Genomic DNA, 26112 nt, shown 5'->3' on the forward strand with positions numbered 1-26112 from the left:
CCTTAAGTTATACCCGTTGGAGACTTTTAACTTCGGTTTTTTGGTAAAAACCGAAGTGGAAAGTCCACTTTCTACTTCGGTTTTTACCAAAAAACCGAAGTTAAAAGTGTACAAGGGCCGCGTTTGGTTTGGCCAGTTTTTTGCATTTTTACTACTTCTAAACATAATATAAGGGCTTGTGCAAACAAACACGGCCCTCTCCACTATGAATTTTTCACTTCGTTTTTTTAAAAAAGCGAAGTAGTAAGTAATTTTTTTCAGAGCGCCAATTTGAAATGCGAAGTAAAAGAGTTTGAAAACGTTTTTACTTCGCTTTTTTTGTATGCTCACTATAAAAACCGAAGTAAAAACCTATATTTCTAGTAGTGCCCCGTCTTTTCGGAGACTCTTCCATAGAGGAGAACGGCGCCTCACTCCTGCGGTTATAGCCATCATCTTTCCTTCGTCTCCGACGGTCTTTGCTCCAGCTGCTGCTCGCATAAAGCGCTGGATGTAGTCCTTTAGGGATTCTCCATCCTGCTGGCGGATTTCAACCAGCTGGTTTCCTTCGGTTGGGTGCACACGACCCGCATAGAATTGACCGTAGAACTCCCTCACGAACATTTCCCAGGAAACTATGCTTGCAGGGGGGAATTTAAAGAACCACTCCTGTGCTGCTTCAGAAAGTGTTGCAGGGAAGATCCTGCACCGAGGGTCTTCAGACACTTTCTGAATGTCCATCTGAATTTCAAATTTATTCACATGTGAGACTGGGTCCCCATATCCATCAAAGTTCGGGAGAGTAGGCATTTTGAACTTGCTGGGAGTTTCGGCATTAGCTATCCTCTGGACGAAAGGGGTACCTTTCCTCCTGTCGTGATCGATGTAAGAAGTCCTTCCTCCGACCAGCTGCTGCATAGCCTGATTGAGTGCGTCTATCTGGGCTTGCACTGCAGCAGGAATTGTGGTGGCCTCTGTGGCTGGGGGGATGTTCTCGCCGTGCCTTTCTCGACGATCGTTGAGTACATCTCTCAGATCCTCCTCTCTTCTCCGTTGCTCGCTACCTCCGAGCCGGTTGAAGACATTATTTTGTTTAGGTTGCCCCCTAGCTTCTTGTCTATTCGGTTGGTCACCTTGAGGTACTTGGCTCCTGCTTTTACCTCCATTTCCGTTTCTCCCATCAGCATTGCCCTTGCCTGAGTCAACCTCATTGTACCCATGACCATCTCTGAACCTTGATTGGCTGTGGTGAGACTGACTGTTCCCTCTGTGACCGTCTCTGGCAGAAACACCTCGAGCGTTAGAGGGTGGCCTGCGCTGGTCGCGGTATCCCCGTGCATCGTTATGCCGTGGGGGTCCACGGACCGCAGAGCCTAATTCCGAGTCCCTCCTGTTACCAGGAGGGTGGTGACCTCTGTTCGCTTGGTTTGGCCCATCATTTTCATGGCGTCTAGGACTACGAGGCTGACGCTCGGCCCTATTCTGCCTTTGCTGCGGGGGATTACCCTGAGCAGCCTGGGATGGTGGATTTGCCTCGGGGTCCAGTGGGACTTCGTCATGGGGCATCTGAGGCTGCTCGGGCCTTTGCGGACTTGAAGGATGGATTGGTGGGCTAGGATTGGGACCCTTCTGAGGTGGCCCATTTCCAGGTTGGTTAGGCTGCGAGGCAGGTGTGGCCTGATTTCTAGCCAACAGCAAGGCTGCTTCGAGGGCTGCCATGGCCTCAGTCTGGCGGCGGTCCACCTCCGCTTGTCTCTCGCTCAACTCTGCCCGCTGACGGTCAAGCTCCTGCTGCTGTCGCGCCATAACTTCTGCGGCAGTCTCTTGATTGGCCCTCAGACTAGCCAATTCTTCTTGCAACACGCCCAGGGTGCTCTTCAGTGTCGCATTGTCCATTTCCTCCTCTTCAAAATCTAGTTGCGGCTCATCTTCCGCCATGCTTGCGGGTGGAGGAGGAGGTGGCGGATTCGACGGTGCAGCGGCGGCAGTCTGGCCAGCTTTCCTTCCTGCTTTCACCATTAGTTTTCTTAACAACAATGAATCGTCCTCTCAACGAAAGCACCAGAATGTTGACCCACGATTTGGCCAACTGACACAGAGTCAAAATATGAACGATATGGACGAATGTAAAGAGAATAATGTAATGACGAAAGTAAAGAAAACACAGTAATTTATAGTGGTTCGGCCCCAGGATTTGGTAATGACCTACGTCCACTCAGAATTATATTGATATGAAATCAGAAGTATGATCAGAGAACTTGGGTTCAATGAGTTTCAACACTTCTCACAAAACAATACAAATTTACTAGAAGAAATTCTATATCTCTATGATTCAGCTGCCCAAAAGTCCCTTCCCTTGAGCTATATCTTGCTGTTTATAGGCTCATGGAGGGTTACAAAATATTTTACGGATATTATCCCCCGAATAATGGGATATCCAGAAGATTGCGTGAGATAAATTCGGGATTCACAAAGATCTTCCCATAAATGTTGCCTTGCCAGCGGAACCATCGACCAGACTGGTCGTGGGAAAAACAGGCTTGTCCTGCTTCTGCTGTGTCTCCTGGTCGATACTCTAGCAAACGCCATCCAGGTATCAGCCACGTGTCAAGAGATTATCCGCCACGTCACAAATGCTAATTTATTGGATAACAATCATTATTTAAATCCTTTATCAAATTAATTATTCATAATTTGAACCTTGATTTAAACTTATTTATTAATTTAGATACCAATTTATCTTAATTAATAAATCTACCATGATTTCTCTTTTCTTCTAAAAAATACACAGCTCTGTGAAACTATCCAAAATTTACCTAGTCAACTTTGATAATTAAATCAATTAATTGAGACTATCTAGATAATTTTATCCAACGTACAATTGGGACCATGGGACTATGAAATCAAGCTCCAATAAGTTATCATAAATCTAACAAATAAATTTACTAACTTATTAATTCCTCGTGACTCCACTATAGACTCGGAATTGCACTCTTGAATTCATAGAACGCTCTATAACAAATATAGATACACTAGTAATTATCCATTGTTACAACCATAATTGTCACTCAATCCTCTATAGACGGTCTACAATGAGATAGGACTAAAATACCATTTTACCCCTCATTATATGTTATCCTTAAAACACTTAGTTCTTTGTAAATGATATTTCAGTAAACTAATTTCATTACTGAAATGAGATCTCTATCATTTAACACCTTGAACCAAACTAAAAGGAAACCATCGTTTCACTTCTTTATCATAAGCTATAGATGTTCATATCTATGATTAACACTCCCACTCAATTATACTACCGAGTTCCCAAGATGTAAGTATGGGCTAGTTCGTAGGGTAAGCTGGTAATGAACAATTCAAAGAACTCAAATAATACAATCAGTTAGAATACTAACCACTCAGAATTGAGATTGAATTGACCTATGGTCAACTATATGATATGACTAGAATAGATAATAACGGTATGTTTACTTATCTTATCAACTGTCAATATCGGTCCAGTCCGATGTAACAAATACATCTGATCTAATCTACTTTGCTAATGTTCTGGAAAGAACATAACACTGTAATGTGTAAGTAGATCATATCGTAGATTGGCAAGTCAATGTAAATCCTGTGCACTGACTAATCTTAGGACTAACTTATTTTGAACATATAATCATATTTATATTCTACTGTGATTACGTCACTATAAATAAGATTAGTCATATGCTCGGGATTTAATAGAAGTTTATATTAAACAAATAATCATGAAAATAAAACATGTGAACAAAGTGATTGACCAAGTCAAAAAATGATTTCTATTCTTTTATTGATAATAAAATGTAGAGTCAAAGAACTTTACTTAGCTAATTGTTTAGTAGTATTATAGTATGTTTAGTATTATCTTTGTAACTGTGGATTTTTGGTTCAGACCGGGAATTATTTAGACACTCATAGTAGTACTTATAGATTTTCTAAGTTTAACCTATAGTTTAAGAATATTAAGTATAACCTAAGGTTTGATTATATGACTGATAATTAAGGATTATATTTATTATACTATAAGGTTTAGATATCAACCAATAGGATTTTAAGCACATGTTATGAATGGGTAATTAAGGATTAAGTATTTTTGAGGATTAAATTAAATAAGGGTAAAGTTTGAATGTTATAGGGTCAGTAAGCAGCTTTGAATACGTTGAAGGCTTAGTCAAGGTTGTTTACTGTTAGAAAAAACTTATACAGGATCTTTATTTATTTTCATGTATATCTAATATTAAACAAATTAATACGAGATAGCCTAAAACATGTTTCTAAAATTGAATTCAAAGAGAAACAAAAATAGAATACTTACAGTATACGCAGCGGAATTAAGAGTCCTTCCTTCAGTTTCTCTAACTCTTGTATCCTCTCTGTCGCAGAGTATTATCAAGAAACTGAACCGATCTTCTATTTTCTTCACGATCTTCCAATGTATCCTTAGAACCACCTAGACTAGTGTGGGCAATTCTCAACACATGAGATAGATATAGAGAGAAGAAGAGAAAATACAAAGAAGCTTAGAAAATGACTTGTGTTTAGAGAGAATATAAGACTATCAGAAAATCTGACTTATCAAAAAAACCCTTCTTTTGACTTCTCTATAAGCACTCCTTTTATAGACTCAATTAGGCCATTTAATTTAATTAAAAAATCAATAAAATAACAGCCATTTTGAAGCCCTAGGTCGAAATTATCATGGGCTATAGGCCCGTGAAATTTCCCATTTGATTATAAGCCCATTGGACTTAAAATCAAGGCCTGTATTATTTTCTATTGATTTAATTAATTAAATAATTATTTAAATCCTTTATCAAATTAATTATTTATAATTTGAACCTTGATTTAAATTTATTTATTAATTTAGATACCAATTTATCTTAATTAATAAATCTGCCATAATTTCTCTTTTCTTCTCAAAATTACACAACTCTGTGAAACTATCAAAAATTGACCTGGTCAACTTTGATAATTCTAATTAATGATTAAATCAATTAATTGAGACTATCTAGATGATTTTATCCAAGGTACAATGGGGACCATGGGCCTATGAAATCAAGCTCCAATAAGTTATCATAAATCTAACAAATAAATTTACTAACTTATTAATTCCTCGTGACTCCACTATAGACTTGGAATTGCACTCTTGAATTCATAGAACGCTCTATAACAAATATAGATACGCTATTAATTATCCATTGTTACAACCATAATTGTCACTCAATCCTCTATAGACGGTCTACAATGAGAAAGGACTAAAATACCGTTTTACCCCTCATTGTATTTTATCCTTAAAACACTTAGTTCCTTGTAAATGATATTTCAGTAAACTAATTTAATTACTGAAATGAGATCTCTATCATTTAACACCTTGAACCAAACTAAAAGGAAACCATCGTTTCACTTCTTCATCAGAAGCTATAGATGTTCATATCTATGATTAACACTCCCACTCAATTATACTACCGAGTTCCCAAGACGTAAGTATGGGCTAGTCCGTAGGGTAAGCTGGTAACGAACAAGTCAAAGAACTCAAATAATACAATCAGTTAGAATACTAACCACTCAGAATTGAGATTGAATTGACCTATGGTCAACTATATGATATGACTAGAATAGATAATAACGGTATGTTTACTTATCTTATCAACTGTCAATATCGGTCCTGTCCGATGTAACAAATACATCCGATCTTATCTACTTTGCTAATGTTCTGGAAAGAACATAACACTGTAATGTGTAAGTAGATCATATCGTAGATTGGCAAGTCAGTGTAAATCCGGTGCACTGACTAATCTTAGGACTAACTTATTTTTGAACATATAATCATATTTATATTCCACTGTGATTACGTCACTATAAATAAGATTAGCTATATGCTCGGGATTTAATAGAAGTTTATATTAAATAAATAATCATGAAAATAAAACATGTGAGCAAAGTGATTGACCAAGTCAAAAAATGATTTCTATTCTTTTATTGATAATAAAATGAGATTACAAAGAATTTGGGTTTTAATTAGGGCATAAAACCCCAACATTTACTCCATTCAAACTTAGCTAAAAATGTGTAATTTCGTGTTTAAATATTCAGCGTGTGCCGATATATTGCAGCTATGGGGGGCGATATATCGCAGCACGTAGATACGGAAAACACGAATCGATGCACGGTCGCCTCGGGAACAATGGTCCAGGCGATATATCGCCTATAGGGGGCGATATATCGCCTCCTCCAGCATAAATTCAAACATTTTTGAATTCTTTTCCTTTCAGCCATTCAAACTTCTTCATAAGTCCAGCATCTTTTGAATGAGTCTTCAGCCTCTGCTGAACGATTATTCAAATGATTTTCACCTAAAAAGCCATTATTTTTATTCAAGTAAAATCAAGATACTTTCATTCCCAAACTCTATAAATAGGACCTAGTACCCAGCCATTATTCACCTTTTGCTCTAAGTTCAGAAGCTGCTAGTATTCAGTGAGTGTGAGAGTGTAAACACCTGGTTTGGGAAAAGCATAAGCTTAAACATCATAAGCTTATCAAACACTTTGGGAAGTGAGGTTCTATAGTATTTCGGTTGTGGTGTAATTTGATCTTGCAAGTCTTTGAGGTAACCAAAACTTTAGTTCATTTGTTTTAAGTTATTTTCCCTTCTCTTAATCTTCTACTCAGTCTCCTAACCCCATTTTATTTTGGTTAGGAAATCTTAGCTCTTGAGCACATAAGTTTTGGTAAGTGTAACTTTCAATGGTTTAGTCTTTCCATCCCTTTCATTTCATCTCTTTTCTTCTTTAGACTCACTCTTTTTAATGGTTATTAGGAGTGTTCCAAAAAGTCCCAACTCAGTCCACATATCCCGGTAACTTTGGTAAGGAAAATAGGCTAGAATCAATATGTTATATGCTTATGTTATCTTATGCTTTATGTTATTAAATGTGTTATGAATATGTATGTTTGTAGGCTTGGGCTTATGCCCTATTTGACTAACAAGACCCCAAAAAGATTATGGGCATATGCCTACTTAGCTAGTAGGACCCCACTAATCTCATGGGCATAAGCTTGTTTAGTCTATGGGACCCCAAGTAATAATGGCCATTATAATAAGTGTATGTATTAAGTGTTATGATATGTCTTTACGTTTATTATGAAATTTATGTGTATGACTATGTGTTAGATTTTCCTTGCTGGGCATTAGGCTCATTCCTTTTTGTTTTATGTGCAGGAAAATAGCTTTAGAGGCGGTAAGATTCGTGACGCTTAGAGGATGTGTATCGATGGTGAATGGAGTCAAGGGGCCGAGCGTTATTCGATTCGAGGATATAGTCTCATTTTATCTTTTATGGTTTTACATGTATTTTCCGCATTTTCTATGTAACTCTTTTCACTTTAAGTTATTTTAGTTTTAAAGACAATGGGTACCCATATCCTACTTATTTTTATGAAAGTAACCTTTGTTTCTACAAATTTATAATAAATTATGGTATTTTCGCAAATGTATGTTTTAGCAGGAATTTGTATGTATAGTTTGATAATGGTCCAAGAGTCTAGATTAGTGGGTCATTACAGTTGGTATCAGAGACAACGGTTCCTTCGCATGAAGTTCTCCTCGATACACACGCTCAAAGCTCCGAATCTGACCGCCAAGTAAGTATTTAAGTTACAAGTTACTTTGCCTATGTGTATAGCTAACAACTTTAGTGTTTATGTTTCAGTTAAGAATGAACGGAGCTTTAACCTACCAAGATATCCGAGCCATTAAGGCCTTAAAAAGAATAAGGGAGCCAAGAAACACCGTAGGAGCCCTAGAAAGGATCACTCGAAGGTTGCTTTTGTTTCACCAAGAGATAGGTGGCCTTCAAGAGGCTAAACAAATAATGCTAAGATCAACGGAACAATATGTATTAGTAATTAGGTTGTTTAAAGATTTCCATCCTGTAATAGCAGCTTTAGAAGAAATATGGGAAGAAATGCATGAGGAGGATGAATTACCATTAGCAATGAGATACTATTTCCTCTTAGTTAGGTTTACCGCAAAATTTGAGTTTCAGTTCACAAATGAGCAAAAACATAGGATTCTCACCAACCTTCCTATAGGACGTTTTGATGCTCATGACAATGATGATTATGAACAAATAGATGATGATATGCTAGATGACGGATCGGATGTAGAAGATCCCGATTTTTAGATTAGTAGTTTTTTTATTTGTTTTATTTACTTTTGATTGTAATAAGTGAAATTGTTTTTCCAAATGAATAACATGCTATTTGAATATCATGTGTGAGTTTGATTTTATTTTTGCAATCATAATAAATACTAAATAAAATGAATAATGACTGAGTTCAGTGAGGGTGGATACAAATCAATGAACCTGGTTTCCTTATTGAGAGTTAGGGGGCCATAGTAGTGGGAACGATTTTACTGATCCCAGCCCTCCCTCAATATGGTGAACTTTGGAACAAAGATAAGTTTCGAGCCTGAGAATTAAGTCATATAGGATGATTAGAAACACACTTAGAAAATAAAGATGACTTGCTTTTCTAAGTATAGAAACCCACTCTAAATAATAAATAAAGACCTATATAATTTTTTTTTTCATAAGAAGTCATAATAAATAGGTCCGAGATATGTTTGTTTTAGAATAAGTTTTTGCCTTAGAGCCTATTAGGTCAAGTTCTAACATGTTTCTTTCAACTGTTAGAACTCTGCTACGATGTCTCTCCAAAGATCTGCACGCACCAATGGAAACGCTTCCAACGATGTTCCAGCGACCAATGCGGTCCCTACAGTTCGCCGAAGGGGAGTGCGTGCTACTGCTCGCCGCAACGCGCCGACACAGCCAGCTGACAACACTGCAGAGATTGCCAGACTGCGACAGCAAGTCTAGGAACTTCTGCAGCAACAACGCCAACATGCTCAATCTCAGCCGCAGCCTCCGCCACAGCCGCAGCCGCAGCCACAGCAAATGGCCCCAGCACCCCAACAAGTTGGTCCGTATGGGGGATGGCCTATGATGAATTACGCACCGTACCCAGTATAGCACATGGAGCCAGTGTACGAGAGGTTCCGCAAGCAGCACGCTCCGAACTTCGAAGGGACTACGGACCCCTTTGAAGCAGAAGAATGGCTAAGGAATGTGGAGCCGATCCTAGCCCACATGAATCTCAGTAATGCGAATCGCATATCCTGCGTCTCGTCCTTGCTCAAGAAGGATTCCAGGATATGGTGGGACTTGGTCCAGCAATCCCACGATGCTGCCACCATGACGTGGACCCGATTTGTGGAGCTCTTCCATAAGAAGTACTACAATTCAGCGGTACTTGCTACGAGAGTTGAGGAGTTCACCAATCTGAAGCAAGGGAATTTAACAGTGGCAGAATATGCTCGTCAGTTCGACCGCTTAGCCAAGTTCGCAGCAGAGTTAGTTCCAACAGATTATCTGAGGGTGAAAAAATTCGTGAGAGGACTCCGACCAAAGATCGAGATGGGGGTGAAGCTAGCAAACCCGGGAAACACTTCTGTAGAGTCCAAGAACTTTACTTAGCTAAGATAGATAATAGTATGATAGTATTTATAGCATTATCTTTGTTACTGTGGATTTTTGGTTCAGACCGGGAATTATTTGGACACTCATAGTAGTACTTATAGATTTTCTAAGTTTAACCTATAGTTTAAGAATATTAAGTATAACCTAAGGTTTGATTAAAGTGACTGATATTAAGGATTATATTATTATATTATAAGGTTTAGACATCAACCAATAGGATTTTAAGCACATGTTTTGAATGGTAATTAAGGATTAAGATTTTTGAGGATTAAATATAATAAGGAGTAAAGTTTGAATGTTATAGGGTCAGTCAGCAGCTTTGAGTACGTTGAGGGCTTAGTCAAGGCTGTTTACTCCATTCAAACTTAGCTAAAAATGTGTAATTTCGTGTTTAAATATTCAGCGTGTGCCGATATATCGCAGCTATAGGGGGCGATATGTCGCAGCACGTAGATACGGAAAACACGAAACGATGCACGGTCGCCTCGGGCATACTGGCCCAGGCGATATATCGCCTACAGGGGGCGATATATCGCCTCCTTCAGCATGGATTCAAACTCTTTTGAATTCATTTCCTTTCAGCCATTCAAACTCCTTCAACAGTCCAGCATCTTGTGAACGAGTCTTCAGCCTCTGCTGAACGATTATTCAAATGATTTTCACCTAAAAAGCCATTATTTTTATTCAAGTAAAATCAAGATATTTTCATTCCCAAACTCTATAAATAGGACCTAGTACCCAGCCATTATTCACCATTTGCTCTAAGTTCAGAAGCTGCTAGTGTTAAGTGAGTGTGAGAGTGTAAACACTTGGTTGGGGAAAAACTATAAGCTTAAACATCATAAGCTTATCAAACACTTTGGGAAGTGAGTTCTATAGTATTTCGGTGAAGGTTAGAGTGATCTTGCAATCTTTGAGGTAAACCCAAAACTCTAGTTCCTTTCTGTATTTTATGTTATTTCTTTTCTCAAAACCTTCTACTCAGTCCCCTAACCTTATTCTTATTTTGGTTAGGGAATCCAAGCTCTTAAGCATATAAGTTGGTAAGTATGTTTTTATGGTTTAGTCTTTCCATCTCTTTCATTTCATCTCCTTTCTTTAGACTCACTCTTTCTTATGGTTTTAGGAGTGTTCCAAAAAAGTCCCAACTCAGTCCATTTTATCCCGGTAACTTTGGTAAGGAAAATAGGCTAGAATCTACATGTTTATGATTATGCTATTTTATGTGTTATGTTTTCATATGCTATATGTTATTGATGTGTATGTTGTAGGCTTGGGCATATGCCTATTTGACTAACAAGACCCCAAAAGGATTGTGGGCATAAGCCTATTTAGCTGGTAGGACCCCACTAATCTCATGGGCATAAGCTTGTTTAGTCTATGGGACCCCAAGTAATAATGGCCATTATAATAAGTGAATTATGTGTTATGATATGTCTTTACGTTATTATGAAATTATGTTTATGTTTATGACTATGTGTTAGATTTTCCTTGCTGGGCATTAGGCTCACTCCTTTCTGTTTATGTGCAGGAAATAAGCTTTAGAGGCGGAAAGATTCGTGACGCTTAAAGGATGTGTATCGATGGTGAATGGAGTCAAGGGGCCGAGCGTTATTCGATTCGAGGATGTAGTCTTATTTATGTTTTTATGGTTTTTAAATGTATTTTTCCGCATTTTCTATGTAACCCTTTTTACTTTAAGTATTTTTTTGTTTTAAAGACAATGGGTACCCATATCCTACTTATTTTATGAAAGTAACCTTTGTTTCCATAAGTTTTCAATAAAATTATGGTATTTTCGCAAAAAAAAAGTAAGTTTTATGTATAGATTCGTTAATGGTCCAAGTAGTCTAGATTAGTGGGTCGTTACAGCTTCATATGCCGACGTTCTTGAGACGACAATTGAAGTAGAAAGGTTACAGGCCAACGTAAGCAAAGAAGAAGCCAGTAAGCCGGAACCCAGACAGCAGAGCCAACCTCAGGCCAGTCGGAACAACAATCAGTCTAGCAATAGCGGCAACAATCATTCCAACAACAACGGTAACGGACAGAAGAGAAGGCATCCTGACAACAAGCAAACTGACAATAATAAAAGGGCACGACCAAATAATGGGGGAAATAGGTCGGGCTACGTGGAATACCCGCCATGTGCCAAATGTCAGAAGAAGCACCTCGGAGAATGCCGCGCCAACACCAAGGAGTGTTTCAATTGTGTCCAAGAGGGGCATCGCAAGAAAGAGTGTCCTCAGCAAAAGCCAGAAGCAAAGAAGGATGAAAAGATGGTTCCTGCTCGGGTTTTTGCTTTAACCCAAGGAGAGGCGGATGCTAGCAACAAGGTGGTCACAGGTCAGGTTTCCACCCTCAATAATTTATGTCATGTATTATTTGATTCGGGAGCCACTCATTCGTATATTTCGTTAGGAATGATAGATAAACTAGACAAACCTAGTAAAAGATTTAGAACTAGGTTTGTAACCGAGCTGCCTTCGGGCAAAGTAGTTCTATCATCACGAATTGTACGAGGCGTACCAATCAAGATTGAGGATAAGGAACTAGAAGGAGACCTGATAGAACTGGTGATCAATGACTTCGACGTCATACTAGGCATGGATTGGCTAGCACGGCATGGCGCAACGATCGACTGCAGACGCAAGAAGGTGATGTTCGAGACTCCTGACGGCCAGAAACTGTGCTTCATGGGACAAGCTTCAGGATTGCGCACCCCATTAGTGTCATCTCTCAAAGCTCAGAGAATGATGGAGAAAGGATGCCAAGCATTCTTAGCCAGCATCACGAATGTGGAGAATGAGACGCCGCTTAAGGTTGGAGATGTTCGGGTTATACAAGAATTTCCAGAAATTTTCCCCGATGACTTGCCAGGATTGCCGCCAACTCGAGAAATAGACTTCACGATAGAATTAGTACTAGGCACCGAGCCTATCTCTAAGGCACCATATCGGATGGCACCTACGAAACTCAAGGAGTTAAAGACGCAGCTACAAAAACTCCTAGACTTGGGTTTCATTAGGCCAAGCCATTCACCATGGGGAGCTCCGGTACTATTCGTGAAGAAGAAGGACGGGAGTATGCGGATGTGCATAGACTACCGTGAGCTGAATAAAGTAACAATTAAGAACAAATACCCGCTACCTCGGATTGATGATTTGTTTGATCAACTCCGAGGCGCGACTGTATTTTCTAAGATCGATTTACGGTCCGGGTATCATCAGCTCAAGGTAAAGGGAGAAGATATTCCTAAGACAGCCTTTAGGACTCGTTATGGACATTACGAGTTCTTGGTTATGTCTTTTGGTCTTACTAACGCACCAGCCGCGTTTATGGACTTAATGAATAGGGTCTTCAAAGACTACTTGAATAAATTCGTCGTTGTGTTCATCGACGACATTTTAATTTACTCCAAGGACGAAGTAGAGCACGAGGAACACTTAAGGTTGATTTTGACGCGATTAAAGGAGCATAAACTCTACGCCAAGTTCAAGAAATGCGAATTTTGGCTTTCGCAAGTGGCGTTCCTCGGGCACATCATATCAAAAGACGGAGTTGCAGTAGATCCATCAAAGGTAGAGGCCGTGAAGGATTGGCCTAGACCAAAGAACGCGTCAGAAGTAAGAAGCTTCTTAGGGCTAGCAGGTTATTATAGAAAGTTTGTAGAGGGCTTTTCTAAGATAGCCACTCCACTCACCAACCTGACCCGGAAGCAACAAAATTTTAACTGGAATGATAAGTGTGAGGAAAGCTTCCAGTTACTTAAGGATAAGCTTTGCTCAACACCAGTACTTAGTGTTCCAACACCCAACGATAAGTTCGTTGTCTACTGCGATGCATCAAAGCTAGGATTGGGATGCGTGCTGATGCAAAACGACAAGGTGATAGCCTATGCCTCACGTTAGTTAAAGGAGTATGAGCAACGCTATCCAACTCACGATATGGAGTTGGCAGCGGTGGTCTTTGCGTTAAAAATCTGGCGCCATTATCTTTATGGAGAACGGTGCGAGATTTATACGGACCACAAGAGTTTAAAATACTTCTTTACTCAGAAGGAGCTTAACATGAGGCAGCGCCGGTGGCTGGAGTTAGTCAAGGATTACGACTGTGAAAATATTTAGTTTTAATTTAATTTATGTTTGTTTTATAGGGAATTTGTTGTAATTTATTTGCTCTTGAAAATCAATAAAAATGAGGATAAAGAGTGGCATTTTTTAGGAACAAGAAATGAAAAACCGGCATTGTTGAAAACCATCCAAGCATCTTCCAGCCCAGCAAGCAAGGCCCACGCCCATCTCAGCCTCTTCCTTCAGTAGCTCCCCACGCCACCAATCCCAAGCCGCCAGCTGTCCACCATTTCATTCAACCTCCAAGCTTCTCCAGCATTCACAAGCTCCTTCACCATTCAACATCACTTCCATCATCTCCCCAACATGCAATCAGCCATGGCTCATTTTTCTTCACCACAGCCAGCCCAATTGGGCCTCCTGCCCAGCGTGAAGCCCAACGCCCAACACCCCAAAGCCCAGCCGAAACCACCTGCCACCAACACCTTCAGCCACCTCTTGAGCCCATCATTTTGCATTTTGTCCCCTATGACAAAATTGCCAACTTTTTACCCTTTTGTCTACACATTTTCACCACAACATCATCATTACACCCTATATTTTACCTCTACATACCATATTTATTTTATTTAATTAATTTAATCAATTTAATTAATTTAAATTGATTATTTTAATAATCTCATTTTGGCTATAAATATGGAGTTTCAAGACCATTTTAGGGTGCTTAATTTTTGGTGACTATCTTCTTTTCTCCCATTTTCTCTCTACCATTCTCTCTTCCATTTTGGGTTTTTCAAGAGCATTTTGCAAGTATGTATGTCATTTATTTTGTAATTTTTACTCTAGTTATGTGCTTCTAATCTTTTTCATAAGATTATTAAGATCATGTTGAAGCAACTTGTAACTAGGTAATATTTATGTTGTATGATGATTTCCCTTGTAATGCAACAAAGTTTATGGATTTTTCTTCTTCATATATGTCTTTCATCTTTAATATCTCATATTTTGGATTGTTAGATAATATGCACTTTGTTCTTCATTTTGCAAAAACATAATATTCTTTGTGTAAGATGTGTCATTAAATTGTAAACATCCATGCTTAGAACAAAAATATTATGTTTTTCCTTATAAATAATGTTCATTGATTTATTTGTTATTTCATTAGATTGATTTACACTAAATGATTTGAAATTATAATTTTGAAAAGTGAAGAAAAAATCCTATCTTTTTAGAAGTAATTTGTGCTTAAAATTATAAATCTATTTAGAAAACGATAGTTTAAATTATTTTAACTATCACCAAAACTTGGGAATCAATATACTAATAAATATTATTAAACTTACATTTTGTGGATTCTAGTATCTTAATAATATTTTCTTTTAACACTTATTTTCAAATCATTATTGGTTTATTTTTATTCTCTTAAATAGCTTTATTTTTCAATCTTTTATTTTATGTTCATAACATTAAAACTCATCAATTTTTGGAGCTAGGTTAGAATTTATAACTTTTGATTTAAAATAGTTTTCTCTTTTCGATTTTAGACAACTCCTTTGGGTTCGACATCCTTGCTTACACAATCACTATTCTATATGAACGATTCATGCGCTTGCGATTTATAAATTTTTAAACATACCCGTTTTGGGTCCATCACCAGGTCTCTTAATGACTTTCGAGCTATAGCATTTTCCCGAGATCATGTGGCTTCAAGCTCATACTTATGTCAGGCTCGGAGCCTTTGATCCGAGGTCATCCGAGAATAGACGTACTTCGATGTCTGTCTTTCGAGCTTGTGAGGGTTTCGAGGCTACCATCTTCGAAGTTGCCCCTGCTTTGCAGGCTCGGTGCCTAGGTTGCGGACACGTGTTCCAGACATTACGAGTCCATTTCTGACGAATCCAGCTTTCGAGATCACAATTCTTAAAGCTCGAAATCTGTGTGTGACACATCTCTTTCTTTTAAGAAATACTCGCTGTTCTATTGCTAGTTTTAGGAGTATTCCAAGACCCTCATTTGTTCTCGCATCCCGGTTTTGGTAAGGAAAATATGCTAGATCTTGTATGTTTGAATGATATGTTATGCTTTTATGTTATGTTATGTATAATATGTTATGATAAGTTTATGTTTTAATATGTTATGTTATGATTTACCCTACCTCAAATATTAGACAGGGGACGTAGATGGGTTATCATACACTACATGTGATTAACCCTACCTCAAATATTAGACAGGGGACGTAGATGTGTTATCATACACTACATGTGATCTAACATACCTCAAATATTAGATAGGAGACGTAGATGGTTTATCACATGTCATAACGGCCATTATTAGTATAGTCTTATATGGAATATATTATAATATGTTTATAGTATATGTTATAATATGTTTTTAGTATATGTTATGATATGTTTATAGCATATGTTATGATATGATTTATGTGTATGTTTATGGTGTTAGTAGTTTTTCTTTGCTGGGCATTAGGCTCATTCCTTTATTTTTAGTGTGATGCAGGAAAATGAATATGGAAGGCGGAAGGATTCTTGGTAGCTTGGCTTGTGTGTTGAGGATGGATGAATGTGTGGACTGCGTGTCAATTGAGGATGAAGTTATTTACTTTTAGTCTTTTAAATCATGTTTTTCCGCATTTAGTTTTGTAAACAATTTTCTTTAGCTTAAAATTATGTTTTATGTTTTAAATAATGGGTACCCATGCCATTTTTTCTATTATTATGTATTTTATACAATATTTCAAGATTTAATAAAGTTATATTATTTCTTATGTATTTTTCCCAAAATAGTAGCTATATATAGTAGATCTAATGGTCCAAGGTCTTAGAAATAGTTGAGTAATACAAGCCTACAGGGTTCAAAACACCACCCTTGTAGACTAACATATAATCCCTAGTCTGTCTTAAATGTTTCAGGATATGTTTAACTGTTATTCAATGTTCCGGTCCTGAGTTTAACTGATACCTACTCTCTACTCCCACTGCATACTAGGTATCTGGTCTAGTACACAACATATCATACATCAGACTTCCAACTGCAGATGCGTAAAGAACTTTTCGCATTGCATCTTCATCTTCAGGAGTCTAGGGAGACTGTTTTTTTTTTAAAGATGAATTCCATGGCGGGATGGTAGACGCCCTTTCTTGGAATTTGTCATTGAGAAACGTTCAAGAACTTTATCAATGTAAGTTGCTTGAGATAGAGCTGAGAGTTTATTATTTCTATCCCTAATGATCTGGATACCTAGAACATAACTGGCTTCACCCAAATCCTTCATCTAGAATTGAGTGCTCAGCCAATTCTTCACATATGATAATTTCTTAACATTGTTTCCAATGAGTAAGATATCATTTACATGAAGTACCAGAAATACCACTATTTGATTTTCCCTTAATTAATAAACACAAGGCTCGTCAATATTTTGTTTAAAGCCATAAGTTTTGACTTTTGAGAAGGGTATTATGGTTATTTTACCCCAAGGGCTCGGGTTTGGGCTAGGGTCCGGAATTCCAGTTTTTTTTTTAAATTCCCTTAAATATATTTAAAATGTTAGTAAACCATAAACTAAGGAATATTGTCCCAATATGATTATAGGGTCTAAACGCGATTAGAATTACTCACAAGGACATAATTCACGAAAGCTAAGCATGAATGTGTACAATTTAATGACACATCTTACACAAAGAATATTATGTTCTTGCAAAATGAAGAACAAAGTGTAAATATGCGCTAACAATAAAAAATACATGGTATTTAAGATGAAAGAATATATTTGAAAAAGAAAAATCCATAAACTTTGTTGCACAAATGGGAAATCAACATACAAAATAAACACTATCTAGTTACATATTGTTTCATCATCACCTTAATAATCTTAAAAAGATTAGAAACTCATAGCTAGAATAGAAAATACAAACATGACATAAGAAAATTTGGAGGAAAACCCCCAAATTGTTCATCTAAAAATACATAGAAAATTAACAACAAAGAAGAAGAAGAAGAAAATGGAGAGGTCTTGAAAGTGTAGAATGTGTAGTGTAATCCCTCCCAAAATTATGCACTAAACTCCCTTATTTACAGCCAAAAAAAGTAGGCTATGTAGGTTTTTTACCCCCCGAACTATTACACATGCATTATCGTGCCCCCCGAATTTTTCAGGCCGTTAAAAAATCCTCCCGATCTATTCACAGTCATGTAAATTAGGACTTCCGTCCAATTCCGTTCATTTTTTGTAACGGGAGGATGATGTGGCATTTTTTTTACATATTTGGGATGACACGTGGGACTTATAACCCGTTGACATGGAAATTTAATTTTAACCCAAATAAGAATAATTTGTTATAAACCGAAATATGTAAAAAACGGGTTATAAAAAAATTGTACTTTTGAAAATCTAAGGTAGTATTTTTTAAAAAATAAAATAATCAGAGATGGGAAAAAAGTAAAAAAAAAATGATATTTATGAACAAACCTATTATAAAAAGTCATTATATGAAAATTCAACCCATGCAAAATATAAATTGATCATAGTAATATATATTATTTTAATGACTTACTTGATAAAATATTTTTTTAATAGAAATTAAAATGAGATTATAAAATTAAAGCCCATTTTTTCACCAATTTTTTTGAAAGCAACTAAGATGCATAACAGTAAATGAATATACATATAAACTTCACAAAAGAAATTATCATGAAATTAATATTAATAAGACAATACAATAATAAGCTATGAATAAAAATCTCAAAACATGTAAAATGATAATCAAATGTGAAATAATTGTATATATATAAGTTATATAAACTTAATTAAAGAGCATATATTTTTTAACATGATAAATGTAATTAATTAGATTTGATGTAATTACATACGTTATTTGCTAAATATAATAAAAATATGTAAAACTATAATTTTTTTATAATGAATTTTAATATTAAATTTGATAATTTTTGTTATAGTATGAAAATTGTGTTTCAATTTCTATTTATAAATATTATTAACAAATATAATTAAATAATAAATTATTAGAAATAGAAAACATGATGTTTTTTATTTATAACTTGCAAGTGCTCAATTAATTCTTCACCATTGATAATTTCTTAACATTATTTCTAATGAGTAATATATTATCTACATAAATTGATTTGTCTTTAATTGGTAAACACAAAATTCGTCAATATTTTGTTAAAAGTCATAGATTTTAATTATCTCATCAAATCTAAGATTTTAAGAACGAAAAACTTACTTAAATCCAAAAATATACCTATTCAACTTGCAAATTTTTCATTCTTATCCCGGTACTCTAAAGCATTACGACAAATCCATATAAATGACTTCTGACATATCCGTGTAAAAGACTTCTTTCTAGCTAAAATATCTATTAGACCACATCAAGTACTAGTCGATGATGGTTAGTATCTTCTAATACATATGGACCAAACACAGACTTTTCAACTGTGGAAATGTTTCCTCGATTCTTCTATATTTTCTTTTTCTTTTTTCCCTAAATTAATTTCGTGTGTCTTTCAATATTATATATATTCTCACTAAAACACACATATACCTTCCAAATTTCTCATTGATGAAAAAATAATTAACACTTTCCATATCGATCTCTCTGGGAAATATAAAAAACGCTCGATCTCTTTTGGTAAGTAACACAACATCTCATAAACTCATACCATATCTTGCTGTTTCTTGGAAATAATTTTATCCCTCTATATTTATTTTTTATGTTTTTTAATTTCTTATTATCTACTTTCTTCTCAATATATAGTTTATTTAATATTTATGAGAAAGTAGAGTATTTATTTTAAATTTCTATACAGAATCATTCAGTTCATTTCTAGGTATAATTTATTATTTTGAGCTACAAGGCAAAGTAAGTTGTACATATAAAAGACTTCATAATTTTTAGTGTTATTCCCATAAATTTTCAAAAGGTTTGAGATTAATTTTAGGTGTCGAAATTAGAATTTAAATAATTTATTGCACACATGCATGCTTTTTCTTTTGTGTTTGAAACAATTCCATTATTATGTAGGGTAATTATATAATACATCCCCCAAAAGGGGCATACCATTACATTTTTCTTGTTTTAAGCACGTGAAATTTTTGTATGAAATAGATTTGTTTGATCTTTGGTTTCTACAAAAAATCTTAGTTTTAGTCATAATAAATTTTGTGACTAAAATAAAAAAATTTGTGACTAAAGAAAAATCATCTTACCTATATCATTACTAAAAAGTCAGTGGTTAAAATTATTTGTCAAAAAAAAATAATAGGTTGTGACTAATAACACTATATTAGTAACAACTTGTGATTAAGTATGACTTTTTAGTCACAAGTAATATTTTGTTGTTACTAAAAGTAGCATTTAGTCACACAAAATATATGTTGTGACTAAAAAGTTATCACTGAATGTTACCTTTATTTATAGTGGGGATAGTGAATTATTCAAAATTTATAAAAAAAATTTGAAAAAAAATCGCACATAATTATGTTATGTTGGTAATGACTTATGATCAGATTTTAACTTTTATAAAGAGTGTTAAAAATTAAACTTTTAATTAATTGAGATTAAATTTTAATAAGGATTTTTAACAAATGTCACCAAAAATATAGGACTTTTAATTAATTGAGATTAAATTTTAATAAGAATTTTCAACTAATTTTATATTAAACTGATAGATATTATTGTTAAATTTAAATTGAGATTATTTTTCTTTTAAAAATAAATTGATATTATTATTACTTTTCTTGGAGAAAGAATTTAGCATTAATTGAATAGAGAGGATTGAAAACAACGTTAGTTTATTTTAACGTTGTCAAATAATTTTATTAATAATTAATTAAATTAGATGACGTGTCTAAAATTAATTGGTGGGACAGTATAACGGGGACAACAAATTTTTTTTCAGGTCTTCTAATGCATGAATGTTTGGTTCAGTAAAGACTTTTCAGCTGTGGATGTTTACTCGAGTTTTCTATATTGGTTCATATATATCAGTAAAGATTTTTCAGTTCGTGGATTTTTCCTCGAGTTTTCTATATATGCTTATTTCTTTTTTATTTTATTTTATTTTTTTTTCTGCTGAAAAGAACATGCACATACTGATAGGATGTCTTCTTCTTTTTCTTTTCTTTTTTTTTTTAAAAAAGAAAAAAAAGAAAAATTGAATTTCACATATCTTTGGAATATTATATATTCTCATTAGTGTCACATAAATTCCTTATTCACACAAACAAAATTTCCAACTTGCTCATCTCTCTCTGTGGTACGTATCACAAAATATCCTCTTCTCAATATATAGTTTTTATTTAAGTAGTATATTCCTGGGAAAAGTAGAATAATATATAAAATTTAATGGTATCATTCTATTAATTTCGACATGATGCAAATATTTTATATCTGGCATATCATATTGCCATAACTTTAATAGTGTAAGAATGAAAGAAAAAAGCAATATTTCATGCATATCTCGACTGTTTAAAAAAAAAAAGACATCACCTTTTATTAGATAAATTTCTTACTGTTTTTATTTTTTAGATACGAGATTACGGCAAAGTGATCATTAATAAAGAAGAAAGAAGAAAATGGTAGTGACTACTATGCTGAACTACTACTTGTTTGTTATCATAATTATTGGATCGTTCGTAATGGCAAGGTCGTCAACAGAACTAGCTATACTTGCGAAACCTGGTTGTCCAGAAAAGTGTGGAGATGTAACTATTCCATTCCCTTTCGGAATTGGGTCATCATCATCCAACAATTGTTTTCTTAACAAATGGTTCGAAATCTCCTGCCGCAACTCTACTACGCCTTTCCTCGATCAAACTCAACTACAGGTACTTAACATTTCGTTATATGACAAACGGGTTCAGGTGAGAAGCCCCATCAGTTTCTTCAACTGTGCAAATAAGACAAGCAAAAAATCAGCAAATTTAACAGGAAGCCCCTTCTACTATTCTTCTGAGAATGACTTCGTTGCAGTTAGTTGTGGTCTTGTTGCCAAGTACCAAATAAGGAGTGGTATCAGCCTCGTCCAGGATGGGTGCACCAGCAGCAGTTCCACCTGCTCATCATCATCCAATAGTAGTAATAATGTTGATTTTAGTAATTGCCACGATGGCGTTAAATGTTGTCGTGCTTATTTCGAAGGTGGTGACAGCTTCAAAATCTCCATGGATAATGATTCTAGTACGACTCTTGCAACAAATCGTGATAACGAATATTGCAAATATGCATTCCTGATTGATCGTTATGAAATTGATAAATACAAAACATCCCATGATCCTTATTATGTTCCCGCCCTACTAAGTTGGTCCCTTAATGTTACGTATTTCGACATATTTAAAACTCAAGTTCTGCCAACCAGCAGCTTCTACTGCAATGGCAATGATGGTCCTTTAAATTCCTCTCTAGATCGGATATCCAGCTGTTACTGCAATTATGGATTTCGAGGGAGTGCGTACATTCAGGACGGGTGTCAAGGTAATCCTCAATCCACCATTAATATTTTTTAATTTAATTCATATATATATATATATTCTTGGATGTTTTTGTAAGTTATGTATAACAAAAATAAGCTATGACTAACAATCTCAAAACATGTAAAATGATAATCAAATGTGAAATAATTGTGTATATATATAAGTTATATAAACTTAATTAAAGAGCATATATTTTTTAACATGATAAATGTCATTAATTAGATTTGATGTAATTACATACATTATTTGCTAAATATAATAAAAATATGTAAAACTATAATTTTTTTATAATGAATTTTAATATTAAATTTTATAATTTTTGTTATAGTATGAACATTGTGTTTCAATTTCTATTTATAAATATTATTAACAAATATAATAAAATAATAAATTATTAGAAATTGAAATACATGATCATTTTTTATTTATACATAACTAAAGGACTAAATAAATAAATAAATTGCTTTAGTTGGATAAAGGATATTGTATGTCTATAGAATATTTAATTTATTATTATTTTGACAATATAATATTTAATTAATGATTTTAGATATTGAATTTTATGAAAGTATATGCACGTACTTATTACACAAAAACGTACAAATATGTACTATGTAATGTAACAATGTTTCAATAGCTAAAAGAGAAATATATATATATATATATATTTACATATATAAACTCATGGAAATAATAAGAGGTTAGACAATTTTTTTTTTATGATGGGCATATAGTGCCTTGTATAATACAAAGATATATATATATATATCATAATAAATACATAAAAAATAGTAATATTTATTTCAAATATATATTAACAAGAAAAATAATACAAATTAATTGTCAGATATTAATGAATGCAATGATGAGAAAATCCCGAATCCATGTCATGGAGGCAGTACTTGCGTCAACACAATCGGGGGATATCGCTGTAGTTACAAGCGCAAATTTATCTTTATAGGTATATGATTTTATATACAATGCATATTTATAATTTGGTATGTATGCCTGCTTATTCATTGATCATAAAATAATATTTTATAATGCATGCACGGTTAATTAACTAATTCTGTAAAAATAGGGAAAATTCATTAGCAATAGTGGTACATCTAGGAATTCATTCATTCCAACAAAAGTAAAAATAAATAATAATATTAATATTGGATATAATAATATATATTAGAACAAAATTTTGATATGAATGAAGATTAAATAAACAAAGCAATGGGTGTATGTGGGTCATCTCATAGAGTAAACTTGTTGATATGAATGAAGATTAAATAAACAAAAATACAAAGTAATGCGTGTAGAAAGTATCACATTGGGTATTATTATGCCACCAGCAAGTGTCCTGAAAAAATTGTCATATTTCTATACATGTTAAACAGGTGTAGGAGCTGGGTTTCCTCCTGGAGCATTAATTCTAGTTTTTGGCATGTGGAGATTACACAAATTCATAAAGAAAAGAAAAGCAGTTCAACAGAAGAAAGCATTTTTCAAAGGTCTTTTGTTGGAACAACAAATGCAAACAAGTGAAAACAATGTTGAACAAACCAAGTTGTTTGATTTAAAAGAGTTAGAGAAGGCAACTAATTATTTTAGTATGGATAGAATTCTTGGCCAAGGAGGTCAAGGAACTGTGTACAAAGGTATGTTGGAAGATGGAAAGATTGTTGCTATAAAGAAGTCTAAAATAATTGATGAAGCCAAACTTTCTCAATTCATTAATGAGGTTGTCATTCTTACGCAAATCAATCATAGAAATGTTGTTAAGTTATTGGGATGTTGTTTGGAGACAGATCTTCCACTTCTAGTTTATGAATTCATACCAAACGGGACACTTTCTGAGTTTATTCATCAGAGAAATATGGAGTTTCCTTTTACATGGAGCATGCGATTGCGAATTGCAACTGAAGTTGCAGGAGCTCTTTCATACTTACATTCAGGGGCTTCTTTTCCAATTTATCATCGAGATGTTAAGTCTACAAACATACTCCTAGATGAAAAATTGAGAGCAAAAGTTGCAGATTTTGGTACATCAAGAACTATTTCCTTAGAGCAAACTCACTTGACCACTTTAGTTTATGGCACATTTGGTTATCTAGATCCAGAATATTTTCAATTAAGCCAATTTACAGATAAGAGTGATGTTTATAGTTTTGGAGTGATTCTTGTCGAGCTCTTGACTGGACAAAAAGTAATATCTGCAACAAGGTCTGAAGAAGGAAAAAGTTTGGCGACATATTTCAAAATGACAATGAAGGAAAACAGTCTTTTTGACATTCTTGATGGTCAAGTTCTCAAAGATGCGCCAAAAAAAGAGATCATAGTTGTTGCTGATCTTGCACAGAGATGCTTACATTTGAGCGGAAGGAATCGACCTACCATGAAAGAAGTAGCAAAGGAGCTAGAGAGGATACAAGTCATTGATAATAAAGATTCAAAGGGTAGTCAACATGATTATGTAGAGTTAGCATATGCACAACCTGAAATTGCAGACTCTTGGACTAATTCCACATCGTCAATAGAGTTAACTTTTGATAGTGCTGCTACTAGCTTCTCGTTGCATCAAGAATTATCATTGTTGTAAGGGTGAACAAATATAGTAATATCCTTTTTGTACATAGTACTCTTCACTTATTTTTTTCTATCTTAAATTTGAGAGATCAATTATATATTGTGGTTTACTTTATTGGTTAATATTGTTAACTTTGGTTTCATCTGATTATATTAGCATTCAACGCTTGGTACCTTTACTATGTAATATAATATAGTAGTATTTGTGTTTTTGTATGGTTTTGGCCTTTTTATTTTTCTAATTAGTTCTTTTTATACGAATTTTTATTGCCCACTATCTAATAAATATTATCTCCATAAATATTATTCTTACAAGTAGGTGAGAATGATGGTGAACATGCATATTCACACAAATATACCACCTTTCAATCTCTTTATCGATACTCGATCTCTTCTGGTACGAAACACAGCATCTCTTTATTCTTAAACTAGCAAGTAAAATTCATCAAACAAGTACATTTGAGTTGACCCATAATCCAATTGTCAGAAGAAAAAAAAACCATTAGTTTAACATATTACACATATGCACATCATATTACTTTATTATTATAATATGTGAGACAAATGGTGAATGTGTGACTACATCTATCACCCATATATTTAAATATATATATATATATATATTAGTTGTTAAGGCCATACAAGGTATGGCTCTATTATACTAAAAATATAAAGCTCAAATTTATATATTAACTTATGTAAATGACATTATAAAAAAAAAAATTTAAAAAACAAGAATGAAATGAATATATATCCAATTTCTTTTTATAAAAAATTCACATAATAATTGTATAAATTTAAATATATTTTTTCGTCTAAATATATAATTTATTTATTAAAAGAAAAAATTAATATGGAGTGGTTCTTGTTGAGCCCTTGATTGGATAAAAAGCAACATCTACAACAAGGGTTAAAGGAAGGAAGATGTTTGGCGACATATTTCACAATGACAATGGAGGAAAAAATTAGTCTCTTTGACATTCTTGATGATCAAGTTATCAAAAATGAACCAAAAGAAGAGATCTTAATTGTTGTTGACCTTGCACAGAGATGTTTACATTTGAGTTAAAGGAATCGACCTGCCATGAAAAAAGTAGCAATGGAACTTGAGATGATACAAATAATTGATAAAGATTCTAAGGATAGTCAACATAATTATGAAAAGCTAGAATAATACACAACCTAAAATTGTGGACTACTTTTGGAATGTTTCAATCATCGAAGACCAAATATTGTAGTCGTGTAAGAGCACTCCTAATGGAGAAGGTAAAATGTTTTATTCTTTTTAATATAGAGAAAAAATTGTTAAATAGTCTTCCAATGAATGGTGTAAACTTATATTTTTTTTTTATCTAAATGAATAGTATTTCTCTATATGTAGTGAAACACTATTCAT

The 26112-nt window shown here is 34.4% G+C and overlaps 2 protein-coding genes across 2 annotated transcripts; both read left to right on the forward strand.

The window, feature by feature from the left end:
- The first annotated feature begins 18816 nt into the window (after nucleotides 1-18816).
- LOC133786203 (wall-associated receptor kinase-like 6) lies at nucleotides 18817-22172 on the forward strand. The gene is made up of 2 exons (XM_062225406.1): nucleotides 18817-19296; nucleotides 21196-22172. The coding sequence occupies exon 2, from the start codon at nucleotides 21243-21245 to the stop codon at nucleotides 22170-22172; it is 930 nt and encodes a 309-aa protein (XP_062081390.1). The 5' UTR covers nucleotides 18817-19296; nucleotides 21196-21242.
- A 1232-nt stretch (nucleotides 22173-23404) lies between these two features.
- LOC133783547 (wall-associated receptor kinase-like 1) lies at nucleotides 23405-24868 on the forward strand. Its single transcript, XM_062223204.1, has one exon. The coding sequence runs from the start codon at nucleotides 23575-23577 to the stop codon at nucleotides 24727-24729; it is 1155 nt and encodes a 384-aa protein (XP_062079188.1). The 5' UTR covers nucleotides 23405-23574; the 3' UTR covers nucleotides 24730-24868.
- The last annotated feature ends 1244 nt before the right edge of the window (nucleotides 24869-26112 follow it).

Source organism: Humulus lupulus, chromosome 6, assembly GCF_963169125.1.
Source record: "Humulus lupulus chromosome 6, drHumLupu1.1, whole genome shotgun sequence".
In the NCBI taxonomy this organism is placed as follows: Eukaryota; Viridiplantae; Streptophyta; class Magnoliopsida; order Rosales; family Cannabaceae; genus Humulus; species Humulus lupulus.